General features: G+C 54.5%; 3 protein-coding genes across 3 annotated transcripts; all 3 read left to right on the forward strand.

The window, feature by feature from the left end:
• Positions 1 to 388: 388 nt before the first annotated feature.
• NECHADRAFT_31799 (uncharacterized protein) lies at positions 389 to 2,885 on the forward strand (the record flags this gene model as incomplete). The annotated part of the gene is made up of 6 exons (XM_003053535.1): positions 389 to 611; positions 699 to 1,366; positions 1,437 to 2,306; positions 2,368 to 2,430; positions 2,546 to 2,639; positions 2,782 to 2,885. The coding sequence occupies 6 exons, from the start codon at positions 389 to 391 to the stop codon at positions 2,883 to 2,885; spliced, it is 2,022 nt and encodes a 673-aa protein (XP_003053581.1).
• A 2,944-nt stretch (positions 2,886 to 5,829) lies between these two features.
• On the forward strand, positions 5,830 to 7,312 carry NECHADRAFT_90117 (uncharacterized protein; the record flags this gene model as incomplete). The annotated part of the gene is made up of 5 exons (XM_003053536.1): positions 5,830 to 6,073; positions 6,172 to 6,402; positions 6,469 to 6,536; positions 6,642 to 6,796; positions 6,868 to 7,312. 5 exons carry the CDS (start codon positions 5,830 to 5,832, stop codon positions 7,310 to 7,312), a joined length of 1,143 nt encoding a protein of 380 aa, XP_003053582.1.
• Positions 7,313 to 10,169: 2,857 nt separating this feature from the next.
• NECHADRAFT_31557 (uncharacterized protein) lies at positions 10,170 to 12,038 on the forward strand (the record flags this gene model as incomplete). The annotated part of the gene is made up of 6 exons (XM_003053537.1): positions 10,170 to 10,731; positions 10,784 to 10,851; positions 10,911 to 10,972; positions 11,021 to 11,163; positions 11,217 to 11,422; positions 11,472 to 12,038. The coding sequence occupies 6 exons, from the start codon at positions 10,170 to 10,172 to the stop codon at positions 12,036 to 12,038; spliced, it is 1,608 nt and encodes a 535-aa protein (XP_003053583.1).
• Between the last annotated feature and the right edge of the window lie 64 nt (positions 12,039 to 12,102).

The raw sequence follows: 12,102 nt of genomic DNA on the forward strand, positions 1-12,102 counted from the left end.
CCGTTTCCTCTTGTCGCCGCCCCATCATGGCTCTCGTGCCATGACTCTCCGGTCAAGCATATTCTTCTTGACCTCGCCCCCAAGCCCCTCCCAGCAGACCCGACCCAAATGTGCGGTGAATTGATTTTTTCCTCTTGTATAGAATCCTCATTACCCTTTTAAGGCCAAGAGATCTCGCCCCCCGCCGGGGGTTGAAGACTCAGTGCCTTCACCAATATCTTTTACCACTCCTGTGGATCCCAATTATACTACCTTGCCCTACGAGATTTCACAACACCTTGAGCAGCTAGCCCAGTTCTATGGACTGACGTCTGGCTATCAAATTCACCAAATACTCGACCAGGAGCATTGTAGAAAGAGAAGAAGAGTAGACTCGTCGTCACTTCCCATGGCCCCTGAGCGTGGATCAACCTCATCGCAGGGATCCTTGGAGAAGCTTCCCGTGTCGACTCCCTTTGACCAGAATCAAGAACAATATGGCTCGTCTTCAAGCTGGGACGACCCTGCCTCGGCCTCTGGGCCGTCATCGACTTCACCGATAACCAGACGTATAGCTGACTTGAGCCTGCTCCTCTGCCCTTGCTGTGGGTATGGCCTAAGACAACCAGATGGTATGCAACCAATTCCTTGGTCTCACTTTGAATCGCCATTGGCGGCCCTCATATAACGCCAATGATCCTGGCTGACGCGGATTGAAGGGTATCAACAACTTTCCACCACACCAGCGGTTGTGCCCGACCAGAGCACGCCGTACTTGGCGGAGAAGCAACCATCACTGCAAATTGTGCCCCCTGAACCGTATACCGACACGGTCCTTGGTCTGGAGCCACAGTCTACTTTTGACTACCAGCAGCCCGACCTCACCAGCGCTCCTTTGACAAGCTTTCCTCTGTTGCCTGACCAGACGACGCTGGCAGCGCCATTGGTTAGCGATGCTGGCCCAAGTCAGCAGCACCAGATGCCGGCAGGCGACTTCTACCCCAACCAACCTCTCAAGCAAGAGACCCAGTTGGAAGGCCAGCCAATGATACCAGGCCAGCATCTCATGACCCAGAATCTTGCACAGGTTGGATATGGTCCCGATGCCAATCTCGTCAGCACCACTGGTCTGACCCCGCATGGCTTGGTAACGGCTGAGGATATTTCTCCTTACTGCATGGCCCCAACTGCGCAGCTCGGAGGAGATGCTATGCAGAGCGGATGGCCTGAAGTTCACCTCCTGGATCAGCAACCCAATTTCGAGATCATCTTGCCCAATCAACGAGGTGGAAAGCGAGGCCCATTCAAGGACCCCAGTCTTCGCGAGCAAACCGCCCAGACTCGGAAAATAGGGTCTTGTATCAGATGCAGAATGCAAAGAATACGCGTAAGTCATGAGAAGTTGGCCGCTTGTGCCAACTTGGTGTGAAGACTAGAAACTGATGATATCATTTCAGTGCGAGAACAATCCTGATGAGGAAGGGGGACCGTGCCTAACCTGTAAGAAGGTGTCCAACTCGAGGGCAGGACGGTTTCCGTGCCTGAGGTACAAGATCACAGACATTCGACTGTTCAAGCCCGGTCAAGTGCCTGGCTATGAATGGACACGAAGGTGGAACAACAATATCTCGGACCCAATTCAGAACTGGGCATCAGACGAGCTCAAGACCATCTACATCTCGGATGGACTCTCAGCCAAGTGCGTCAAAATTGAGGTTCGACAATTCATCCCCCAGACTGGCGACAAGCTGGAGCGCACATGGGACTACAGAGGGTCCAAGAGATCGGTCTCGATCCCACCATATGCACTGGTGAATCTTGAAGAGGTGAAGGAAGCGTATCAAAACCACATCCGAGATAGCATGAAGGATGCCTTCGGACGATTGCTCGGCCCCCGTAATGGCCTCTTGTTCAAGACGTATGAACGCGCTTGGCACATATACCAGGACCAGTCGACCTCGACAGAGTGCCATGACCTTCTCCACCAGACACTGATGCTTTGGATGTCGGTCCGTCTGACGACGAGATCAAGCTTCATTGTCGGAAATGAAACTCTGGGCATGCGTCGTGACATCCTGGACGAGACAAGCCCCAACCACGGCATGATTCCCCTCCCGCCAGTGCTTGGTGCTCAGCTGGATCTCATCTTGATCCACCACATCCAAACGAGACTCCGGAGAGAGCTGCTAGACAAATTGCAGAAGATGATGTCCAAGAACAAGCAGAGCACGTGGCTGGTGACATACCTCGTAGTCTTCATCCTCTTACACAACACGGCTCTGATCACGGCGCACGATGCCGGGTATGCGAAGAAGCACGGCATGAAGGTAAGAAGGCCAAAGGGAGTGCCAGGCGGAGTGTGCGGATTACTAACGCGTCATTTGATAGCGACGTTTCGCGCGTGAGGAGAAGGTTAAGGAGTACCATCTCGGTAAGGAAGCCCAGCCTTTTGTTGATTCGAATGCGGAGGGGGATTGGGGGCTAACCTCGTGGGCGTGAACTAGGAGCCAACATCCTGTTAGCGCACTTCCACTACTGCAACAAGGGCATCTACCCCTTCTCGGAGGATTGCAAAGACCAGGACCTGCGAACCCTGGCAGGCCTGGATGAGGAAAAGATCAAATTTGTACATACCACAAGCAGCTGCGCCAGGCGGAATCGTAAGTCAAACCCAAACCCAAATCCAACACAGAACAAACCAAACCCCCAGTCTGTCCTGCCGGTCAGGCCCACCACACCACACCTCAATCTCTCCATTACCAAGTCACCGGGGCAGCGCTAACGTACCTTGTCATGGCATAGGGCCGGAGTGGGAAGAACTCCGACAAGCAGGCGCGTATGAGCATGATTACTTTTTCGTGAGCCAGCTGTTTGAAGCAAATTGGCAGCCTCGGACTACCATTTGATTGGGGCTCGGCAGGGGTAGTGAGGGAGGCTAGGAGGCCAGGGAACGCCCCCACCGAGACAAGACGGGATGCAGAGTTGGCATCGATTGGAGAAGCAGGTACAGCAGCAGCAGCACACCACACATGACATGCCTCTGTGTTGAGTGCGATGAGGCTGCAGGATGGTCGAGAACGGAGGGCGTGTCGAGACTGACGACGATAACGATGATGATGGTGACGATGACGATAATGACAAGGGCGGTGATTATGGCGGCATTCGTATCATTAATGCTTGTACCCCGAGATGAGAACCGGCATGGCATGGCGTGGCATGAATGGAATGGTATGGGAAAAGGAAGACAAAAGGCGGGTTCTGGCTCTGGCGTGCATGCTGTCCTAGGAGTTCCCGAGGGATGGCGGTACAATGAGGCGGCAGACAGCCAAGGAGAATCGGTTCGGGAGGTATGGATCGAGAATGATTCAAGATGGCGGTCTCGGAACAAGCTTCAGTTGTGGTGGCAACTGGCGTTTGACGGGAAGGACAAGCTGAAGGACGGACAGGACAGGATAGGACGGGATGTGTTGAAGGGATCTACAAAGGACGGTGAGCGGAGAACGGCCCCCCACAGCAACAGCCGAGAGATTCTTGACCGAGGCGGGTTGCGGCGTTGGCGGGTGTGTCACCCGTCTGTCCGTCCGTCCAGACACAGATGGCGGATGGCGGATGGCGGATGGGATGCATCAAGGTCGGGACGGTCTTATTGAAGGCGGCCGGGGCCCGGGGCCCGGGGAGACCATGCCGGACGGGCCGAGCCTGGCAGCCAGCGAGCGCATGCCTTTGTCCTCCAATGGATGATGTTGTCTCGTTCATCAGTTGCAGTCGCACCGTGCCCTGCTGTACTGTATTGTACTGTTCAGCGCGTGTCCCCCCACGGCAAGGAGAAGGGAGAGACGAAATGAGGCATAGTCCAAGTACATGGCTGGCTGGCTGTTGGGAGAAGGCGCCGTCACGGTGCGGTTTTGTTTGCAGTGCAGCGCAGCGCAGAACCGCGGCCGATATTGGGCATGCGGCTACCGTGAGGTGGACTTTTCTGTCCGAGACACCAGTTTGGATGCTACGTTGTCGGAGAGCACAGACGCGGGCTCTGCGCGGCTGCTCACAAGCCACGACCAACGGCATGCACTCAGATACTGTACACACATACATACATACATACATGAGGAAGAGATCCATTGCTTGCACAACAGAGTTCCCGAGATGTTGGACAAACAAGGAACCTGGTCAAAGCCGTGTTGTGTGTGTTACAGTGGGACAAGAAGAAGCGGTAGATGAGCGGCGGCAACGACAGCAGCAACACCAGGAGCATTGCGAGATGAGAGCGATGCAAGCGTCCTGCTGCCTCCCTACATCCCTGTCTTTTCCCTTTTCCATTTACTCGGCGCTAAATCCACGCCTCTGCTTATTTTCTTTCAGAAAGCTCACAAACCACCCTTGAATGAACCAAGCAAGGTTGAGTTGTTAGTGCGAAACCGTTTGTTTCTAGAGCCAGACACCCCATGTTCAAGCCCAGTTACCTATTTCTTTTGCTAAACATGGCAAAAATAAAAAAAGGGACCACTCATGTTAGGTACAAGGCCAGGTCCTTGGTGAAAATGCGCAAGCCACTGACAAGCTGTACTCAGGTTAGCCAAAAATCATGGATACCCAAGATCAACCTTTTCGTTTCTTATTCTTTTTGTGCTTACTTTTTCCTTTCTAACCTCCCCCCTTAGCCTCATCATAGAGACTTTTTTTCTTTTTTGCTTTGCTTCCTCGTCTTGTTTTAGACTCGCGACCACGGGGGAGGGGGGGGGTCTTTCCCCAGGCCCTGCCTTGATAGTTAGTAGTCGAGGAGAGGAGAGGAGAGGAAGAGGACATCTCTCTTCCCCCCCTCCCCTTCTCTCCTGCCGCTCCCGTAATCGGCTTGGTGTACTGGGCGTGTATACTAGATGGTCGTTTTCTTTTGCTTGCTTCAGGATCGACATGGAGTTAATCAAGCAAGTCCTTCGTCCTGCGTTCTCCCGGTTCCCCTCTGGTACAAAGGCATTCACCCGTCGGTGGGTATACCAACGGGTTGCATTGTGTATCTCTCAAGTAGCTACCCGTTAATCCTCAACCTACCCCTGGCATCAACTCTAGCCACTCGGTAGACAAGGTCTACCTACCTATCGTGTAAGGTAAGCAAGCAGTTGACGACAACGACGAGGTGAGAGATGAAAATTTTTCACCTTGCTTGAGAGTGGAAGAAGTAACGAAACCAGCAACTGTATGGATGATGCACAAGGCACCTATCCTCTCGTCTCTTGTCCCATCCCAAGCCTCCCGTCCATGTAGAGGGATCATCTCGGGAGCTATATTAGTTCAAGAGCAGCTCCTCTCAACTTACCTCTTCTGTCCACAAAGGATAGCTCCTCCGGTTCTCTCTAGTCGTCCTTGCCTTCCTCCTCTTGATCAACTTCATCTCCCCCTTCTGTCTCTTCGTCATTGTCTCGCTTCGCTCCGTCCCCAGGTTCATCAACAAGCGCCTCCAACGTCATCTCTCTGTGAACCCAGGACAGACCGCGATACCATCAACGACGGACCTTCTCCTTTTTGTTGCTTGTTCCTCTGTGCCTTCCCTCTCCTCGAGACACTGTCCAAGACATTTAAACCCGCCGTCTCGCACCGTTGCCGTTCTTGTCACTTCTGACATTCTCCATCACCTCTTCAACAACACCTCACATCTGACATCTGATACAACCCCTTCCATTCGTTCATCACCTCTTGTCTTGCACCAGCATTAGACAACTGCTCGTTGCGTCTTGTAGGTTCTTAGCCCCCCTTCACGTCTGCCCTTGAACGGCAAACTAACACGGGAAGCAGTTCAGCTTCAGAACTTGACACTTGGAAACAAACACTCTCCCTTCACAACCAGAAACCATCGCAATGGCATCTTCCATAGCCGGGCCCACCATTGGCCTAGCCCCAGTAGTTGGGCCATCTTTTGCGGCCGCTGGCTGTGCGAATCGCATCGCAGACGCGCCGGCAGGACTCCCTGAGGGGTGGCCACGGATTCTCGATGAAGCCATGGCTTGGACTGGCAATCAATTCGCGGATGAGTCGGACTACATCCACACTCTGAGTGAGTCGGATCTGCAGGAAACTGAGAATGCTCTGCGGGTCTTTAAAGGTACGTTCCTCTGGTGTCTCGTGGCTCCCCAACGGCGGCATGGCCCCTAGGCTAGTCGCTCCGTTAGTCGTTGGACCAACATACTAACCCAAAAGCAGCGCTGGGCCTTGACGGAGATCTCGTCTCTCGAGACAACTTTCCCCTTCCCACCCTCGGCCCACGACTGGACGAAATTCGCCGAGATGTCCATGACGGCAAGGGTTTTGGCGTTATCCGCGGCCTGGATCCACTCAAGTACTCAATCGAGGATCTGACGGTCATGTACCTTGGCATTCAGTCGTACATTGCGAATCGCCATGGTCGACAGGACCGAAAAGGCAACATGCTAGGTTTGTAACTCGGCTGATCCCTGATGCCTGCTCGTGGCCTTTCCCAAAACTGACTGCCCCTGTTAGTTCATATCGTCGCCGACAACTCGTCCAAGCTCAAGGCCGGTCACCATCGTCATTCCACATCTCCCATTGTAAGTCCCCTCGGCTCCAGATCGTCGCGTCCGCGTCCGCGTCCCCGCGCGGGAAGGGAAGGGAACATGGCTCGCTAACTTGCTCTCCGGACCTTCCACAATGAGGAAGCCGGCGACGTTGTCAGCTGGCTCACCCGAAACACGGCGGCGTCGGGAGGCAAATGCATCATTGCTTCGGCCTACACCGTCTACAACGTCCTGGCAGCCAGCCGCCCCGACATGATTCGCACGCTGGCCCGATCTGACTGGCCCTTTGCCATGTAAGTGCCCGAGACGGGATCGGTGGCTTTGTGTGGGGGAACACGCCCAGACTGACAGTATGACACAACAGTCCCCGTTTTCAGTGCAGACCGGTCCTCTTCCATCACGAGGGAAGAGTCATTATGAACTTTGGCAGAGTGGCGCTCACGGGAAATGCCGTCCACCCACGCCCGGCGAACCTGCCAACCGTTACGCCACGACAGATGGAAGCCCTCGACGCCATCGAGGCCATCGCCAAGGCAGCACAGCTCGAGATCGGCACCCAGGCCGGCGACATTCACTTCATCAACAACCTGGCTGTCCTGCACCGACGGGAAGGGTTTGTCAACGGTGAGGCGCCCCGGGAGCGTCGACACCTTGTGCGCATGAGGCTTCGGGATGATGACCTTGGTTGGGAGCTTCCCGTCGACCTGATGCAGGAGTGGTCTGCCGCCTTCAACCAAGAGGCTCCCAAGATCTGGCATCTTGAGCCCATGCCGGACGGTTTCTTTCCGCTCCGGTCTCAGGCCAATTGAAACCGCATCTACCTGGCATCATCCCGCCCCACGCCACTGAGGGGAGGGAGACTCGCGGCAGGGGAGATCGCAACATCCAACGTCTCCTCATTCGAGACATCTGTCGACCGCACCTAAAGTATCGGTACTCGAACGAGATTGGAACATGGGCGCATCGAAAAAAGGTAAGGGGTTCCATGGATTGGCGTCTGAAGGCAAAGGCATGGGCATGGGGTATTGGGAGAGAAAACAAAAGTTCGGGCTTGCATGGTTCCCTTGATGCATTCTGGTATCGAATATGTCTTTAACCGGTGTCCTGGTCACGAAAAGCAACAAGCATTGGTTTGTCTTGGTCGATCCTGTGTGTTGGTATTTGAAATGGGGCGCTCGGAAACGGCGCGGGCCAGGCTGATAGACCTGAGATTAATACATTGTTATTGTTTGTTTCAGAGACTGTGACGAATTGACTCCCAATGTGGCAGAGATGAGACGTTTCATCGATCAAGATTCTCAGGAACAAAGAGGTTGTTGAAATGAGATGTGATGGCTGGGTTGTGACTGAGATCTAGCATAGACCCTGCGTCTCGCACTTTGCTGGGTTGGGGAATGGCGCTTCAGGCGGTGCACACAGATGACCGAACCTAGATCGACAGGCTCAAGGGGGCATGCAATGTGATGGTCCTTTAGGTAGCACTGCAGCGTCGAATCGGACTCCAACTTGAATGACTGCATGTGGCGGTGGCTGGCAGCGAAGCCATTGAAGGTCATCATCTTGACCAAGATCAGACGAAATATCAAGACAAGGGATACAGTAGTCCTGTTTTCAGAAAAACTGGCGGGAAACTGGCATCTGCATGGTTGCTGCAGGCCGGCTGCACATGACCGCAGGGGCGCGGGCGCCGTGAAATGGATCTCTCGTGCCAGAAGGGCGGGAGGCTAGAGGCCACTTGATTCGAGGGCTGACATGAGACAAGAGCTCTAAAGGTAGGGGTTTCGAATTGCTGGGGTGTGAGTTGCTCTATGCAGCACAGGTACTGCGTACGTGAGAGGCTCGGCAGATGAAGGTAAGGCGGTTGATGTGTCATGCAGGCTTAGATCGATAACTTTTGTTTTTCTTTGCCGAGTTTCGCCAGCATGTAAGATGTCCTTTGGCGGCAAGTGTACATCCCTCACCTCGAGATTGAGGGCGTTGAAGGCGTCGATGAAGGAGACAAGAACTGTGTACCGAGTACGGACAAGTTTCCTCGATCGACTGGTTGTTGGTCTATCGGCGCTAGAACCGGAGTTGCTTTTGCCCAAATTGGTAGGGTAGACTGGTCAGATGGCAGGACAGATTTGCTTTTGTTTCCGCTGCTGGTAGAAATTGCTTTGTATCGTCATCTCGGCGTGATTGTCGTTGTCTCCATCCTCGCCTTGCATTCCTCATCTCTACTCCTCAAACGAGGGAGTCTCGACATGATTACCCCCATGCGTGTCATGATTACGATTCAATGGCGGTGAAGGCGGTGTGCTCGATGATCGGGAGGTAGATGTAGACGGGACATCAAGAATGAATGACAAGATGGCGGCCGCGATAGGCAGGCATGGCAGATGGTAGAACCCACCCCGAAAAGTGACGGCTGTCAGAGATTCAGGGTAGAGGCGCTGGCTCCTGACCTGGGGTATGGGGTCGATGACAGCGAGTTGTCTCAATGACGGGATAAGGTACTCCGCGCTGTAGGTAGTTCACGACCTACGGAAGACGTCCGTATCCATGAGGATCGACTATCCCGCTCCCAGAGCCATGGCCATGGCCATGGCCTTGGCCGTTGGCCGTTGGCTTGCCATTAGCGCAGGTGAACGGTTCTTGGGTAGATCGGGTCCAACGTGGATTCAGCCATGCATGGGGACGGGGGTGCACGATGGATGCGAATTGGGATGAGAGAAGAGATTAGAAGCCCAGGTTGAGGTGAGGTGAGGTGGAAACGTGAGAGAAGGTGCGGATCTTAGTGGACCATACAAAGCAAATACGTCACAGTGTGTGGCACAGTGCAAGATAAAGGATGATAACTCTGGCCTTGGAAACGCGCCCAGGACCCCCTAGCAAGCCCAGCAGACGCCTCTCGAAACCGCTGCCATCGCACTGGAGCTCTCTCCCTTGCGCCTCTTTTCGATTGCCCTGGCTGACGGTTGGTGGCTAGCGCGGCGGCGTCTTGGAGATCTCCATCCCCGTCCCCTCCCCTTGTTCTCCATCTCAAAGGCACGTTCCGGGGATGCACAGTGTCAGCCCCGGAACCTTATTGGTCCCTGCGCACGGTCCCCCTTTATTTTCTACGCAACATCGAGAAGCCGAAAGCCACAGGGGCTGGGCTGGCTGAGGTGACCCACGGAAGGTATCTCCCGCTCTTACCTTCCACGGCGCGCGCCAGGGCTGCCACGCTACATACACTACTCTCAACCACCTCCACAGGCATCACCTGGCATCAGCAGGAGACGCATACTCGCTCATCGACTCGATTGCCCCAATCCCAGGCCCTAGATCGATCATTCCTTCAGCGCCAAGTGGCTAGGACTTGTCATCGCGCCCGCTGCTGCCGCTGTTTCCGCCCCTGGAGCGGCTCCAAGGGGGACATCCCCAGACCCTCGCCTGGGCTGGCTGAGAGGCTGCACTTACTCACTCGTGCGTTTTCACTGAGACAGCCATCTATCTCGCATCGTATTTCGGGCCTGCCATCGCAATTCGCCTTGGTTTTACATCACAATGGCGGCATCATCAGCGCCTCGCGAGCCCAAAGATGGCTACCACCTCGTGCATCAGGACGACAGCCACGACGATGGCCATAGGCCGCCTCCCGTCCCCCCTGTGATGCCTCGAGGTCCAGTTCGGACTTACCGGAATATGACGCTGCTCCTCTCTGGGCTCGTCGTGCTCCTGCTGGGCTCGAACCTCTATCTCAGCCTTCCGTATGCCTTCTCCGGCTCCGGCTGCGACCCACCCCGGGTGCCCCAGTATTTCCAGACTTCGCCGCAGTTATGGCCCGGCGCTACGGCTACCGGTAAGCCGGCTTTTATGGCTCAAACTCACGTCTTTGAGCCTACGGCTACCTTTGTCCCCAACGAGCCCCTTCAGACCTCCATCCCCATCGAGGGCATGAAGGAGGGCAACCAGAGCATCTTCAAGATGATGGGTTATCTGAGCCCTTACTCGCCCTCACCCGGCTTTGGTGTGGATGAGTACCCTATCCCCCAGGGTGCCGAGATTGTTCAGGTTCAGATGCTGTCGCGTCATGGTGCACGATACCCAACTCCTGGCTCCAATGTGGCCGAGCTGGGTGAGCGTCTCGCCAATGCCTCTGGCAAGTTCAACACAAGGGGAGCTTTGTCCTTCCTTAATGACTGGAAATATGAACTTGGCTACGCCATTCTGGTTCCAAGGGGCCGCCAGGAGCTCTTCGAGTCTGGTAAGCAAGCATAGGTCTAGCCTTAAGCTTCAACACTAATCTTCTTCAACAGGTGTGTTGCATGCATACATGTATGGCAGCTTGTACAACCCCCAGAGCAAGCTCATCGTCAGAACGACAGTATGTTGTATCCAGAAAAATCAGCATCGGCCCAAGAGTCTCATAGCTAACTCGAACAGACCCAAGACCGAATGCTCAAGTCGGCTGAGAACTGGATGGCTGGCTTCTTCGGCCTGGAATGGTAGGTGAACGGACACTCACTGCTGAAACCGCATATTGACCCTGTCAGGACGAATAATGCTACCATTGAGGTAATCATCGAGGCCCCCGGCTTCAACAACTCACTTGCCGGTGGCCTCGGTTGCCCCAACGCAGCCAAGGCTGACTACAAGTCGCCCGTGTCAACCTGGGTTGAAAAGTATCTGCAAGATGGTATGCCCCTTACTTAAAACGACTGACTGAAATGGCACTAACTGTACATCCAGCTACCGACCGGTTCAACAACATGACTGAGGGACTCAAATGGACCCCCGCGGATGTGTATGCTGCTCAGACCATGTGTCCTTATGAGACGGTTGCGTATGGTTTCAGCATGTTCTGCGACCTGTTTACCTATGAGGAGTGGCAGGGCTTTGGGTATTCGGTTGACCTCGCCTTTGCCTCTGGCGCCGGGTTTCACAGCCCAGTGGGCGTAAGTATTCCCCCTTCTTATGTGGTTAAGTGATGCTGACAACTTGTAGCGGGCGATTGGCCTCGGCTATCAACAAGAGGTGATTGCGCGACTCAAGAACCACACGCTGGGCTACTCTGGCTCTCAGATCAACACGACACTTGACAGCATGGAAGAAACCTTCCCGTTGAACCAAAGTCTCTACTTTGACTTTTCTCACGACACCAACATTGTCTCCATCCTGACTGCCTTTGGCTTTCGCCAGTTTGCCGACAAGCTCCCAGCCGATGAGTATCCGGGAGACCACAACTTCACGGTGGCTCACGTAACTCCGTTTGGTGCCCGTCTGGACATTGAGATTATCAAGGCACCCAAGCCTGTCTCACCAGACAGGACTGGTTATCTGGAGGGAGAGGAGACCAAGTACATCCATTTTGTGCTGAACCAGCGGACTCTTCCTTTGGGCAAGAGCTTCCCAGAATGTGACGCCGACCGCAAGGACGGCTGGTGCGAGTTGGAGACGTTCCTCAAGGTGCAGGAAGAAATGGTGGACAAGGCCAAGTTTGAGTATGCTTGCTTTGGGGACTACCCGACATTACCTTACGGCCAAGTGACGGACGGTGTGCCCCCATCCTGAAGTGTGTACGATAGAGGGGTATTTAGGCTGTGTACGATGTAGGATATCATCATAGTAAGGGGTG

Source organism: Fusarium vanettenii (assembly GCF_000151355.1).
Source record: "Fusarium vanettenii 77-13-4 chromosome 1 genomic scaffold NECHAsca_1_chr1_3_0, whole genome shotgun sequence".
NCBI lineage: Eukaryota > Fungi > Ascomycota > Sordariomycetes > Hypocreales > Nectriaceae > Fusarium > Fusarium vanettenii.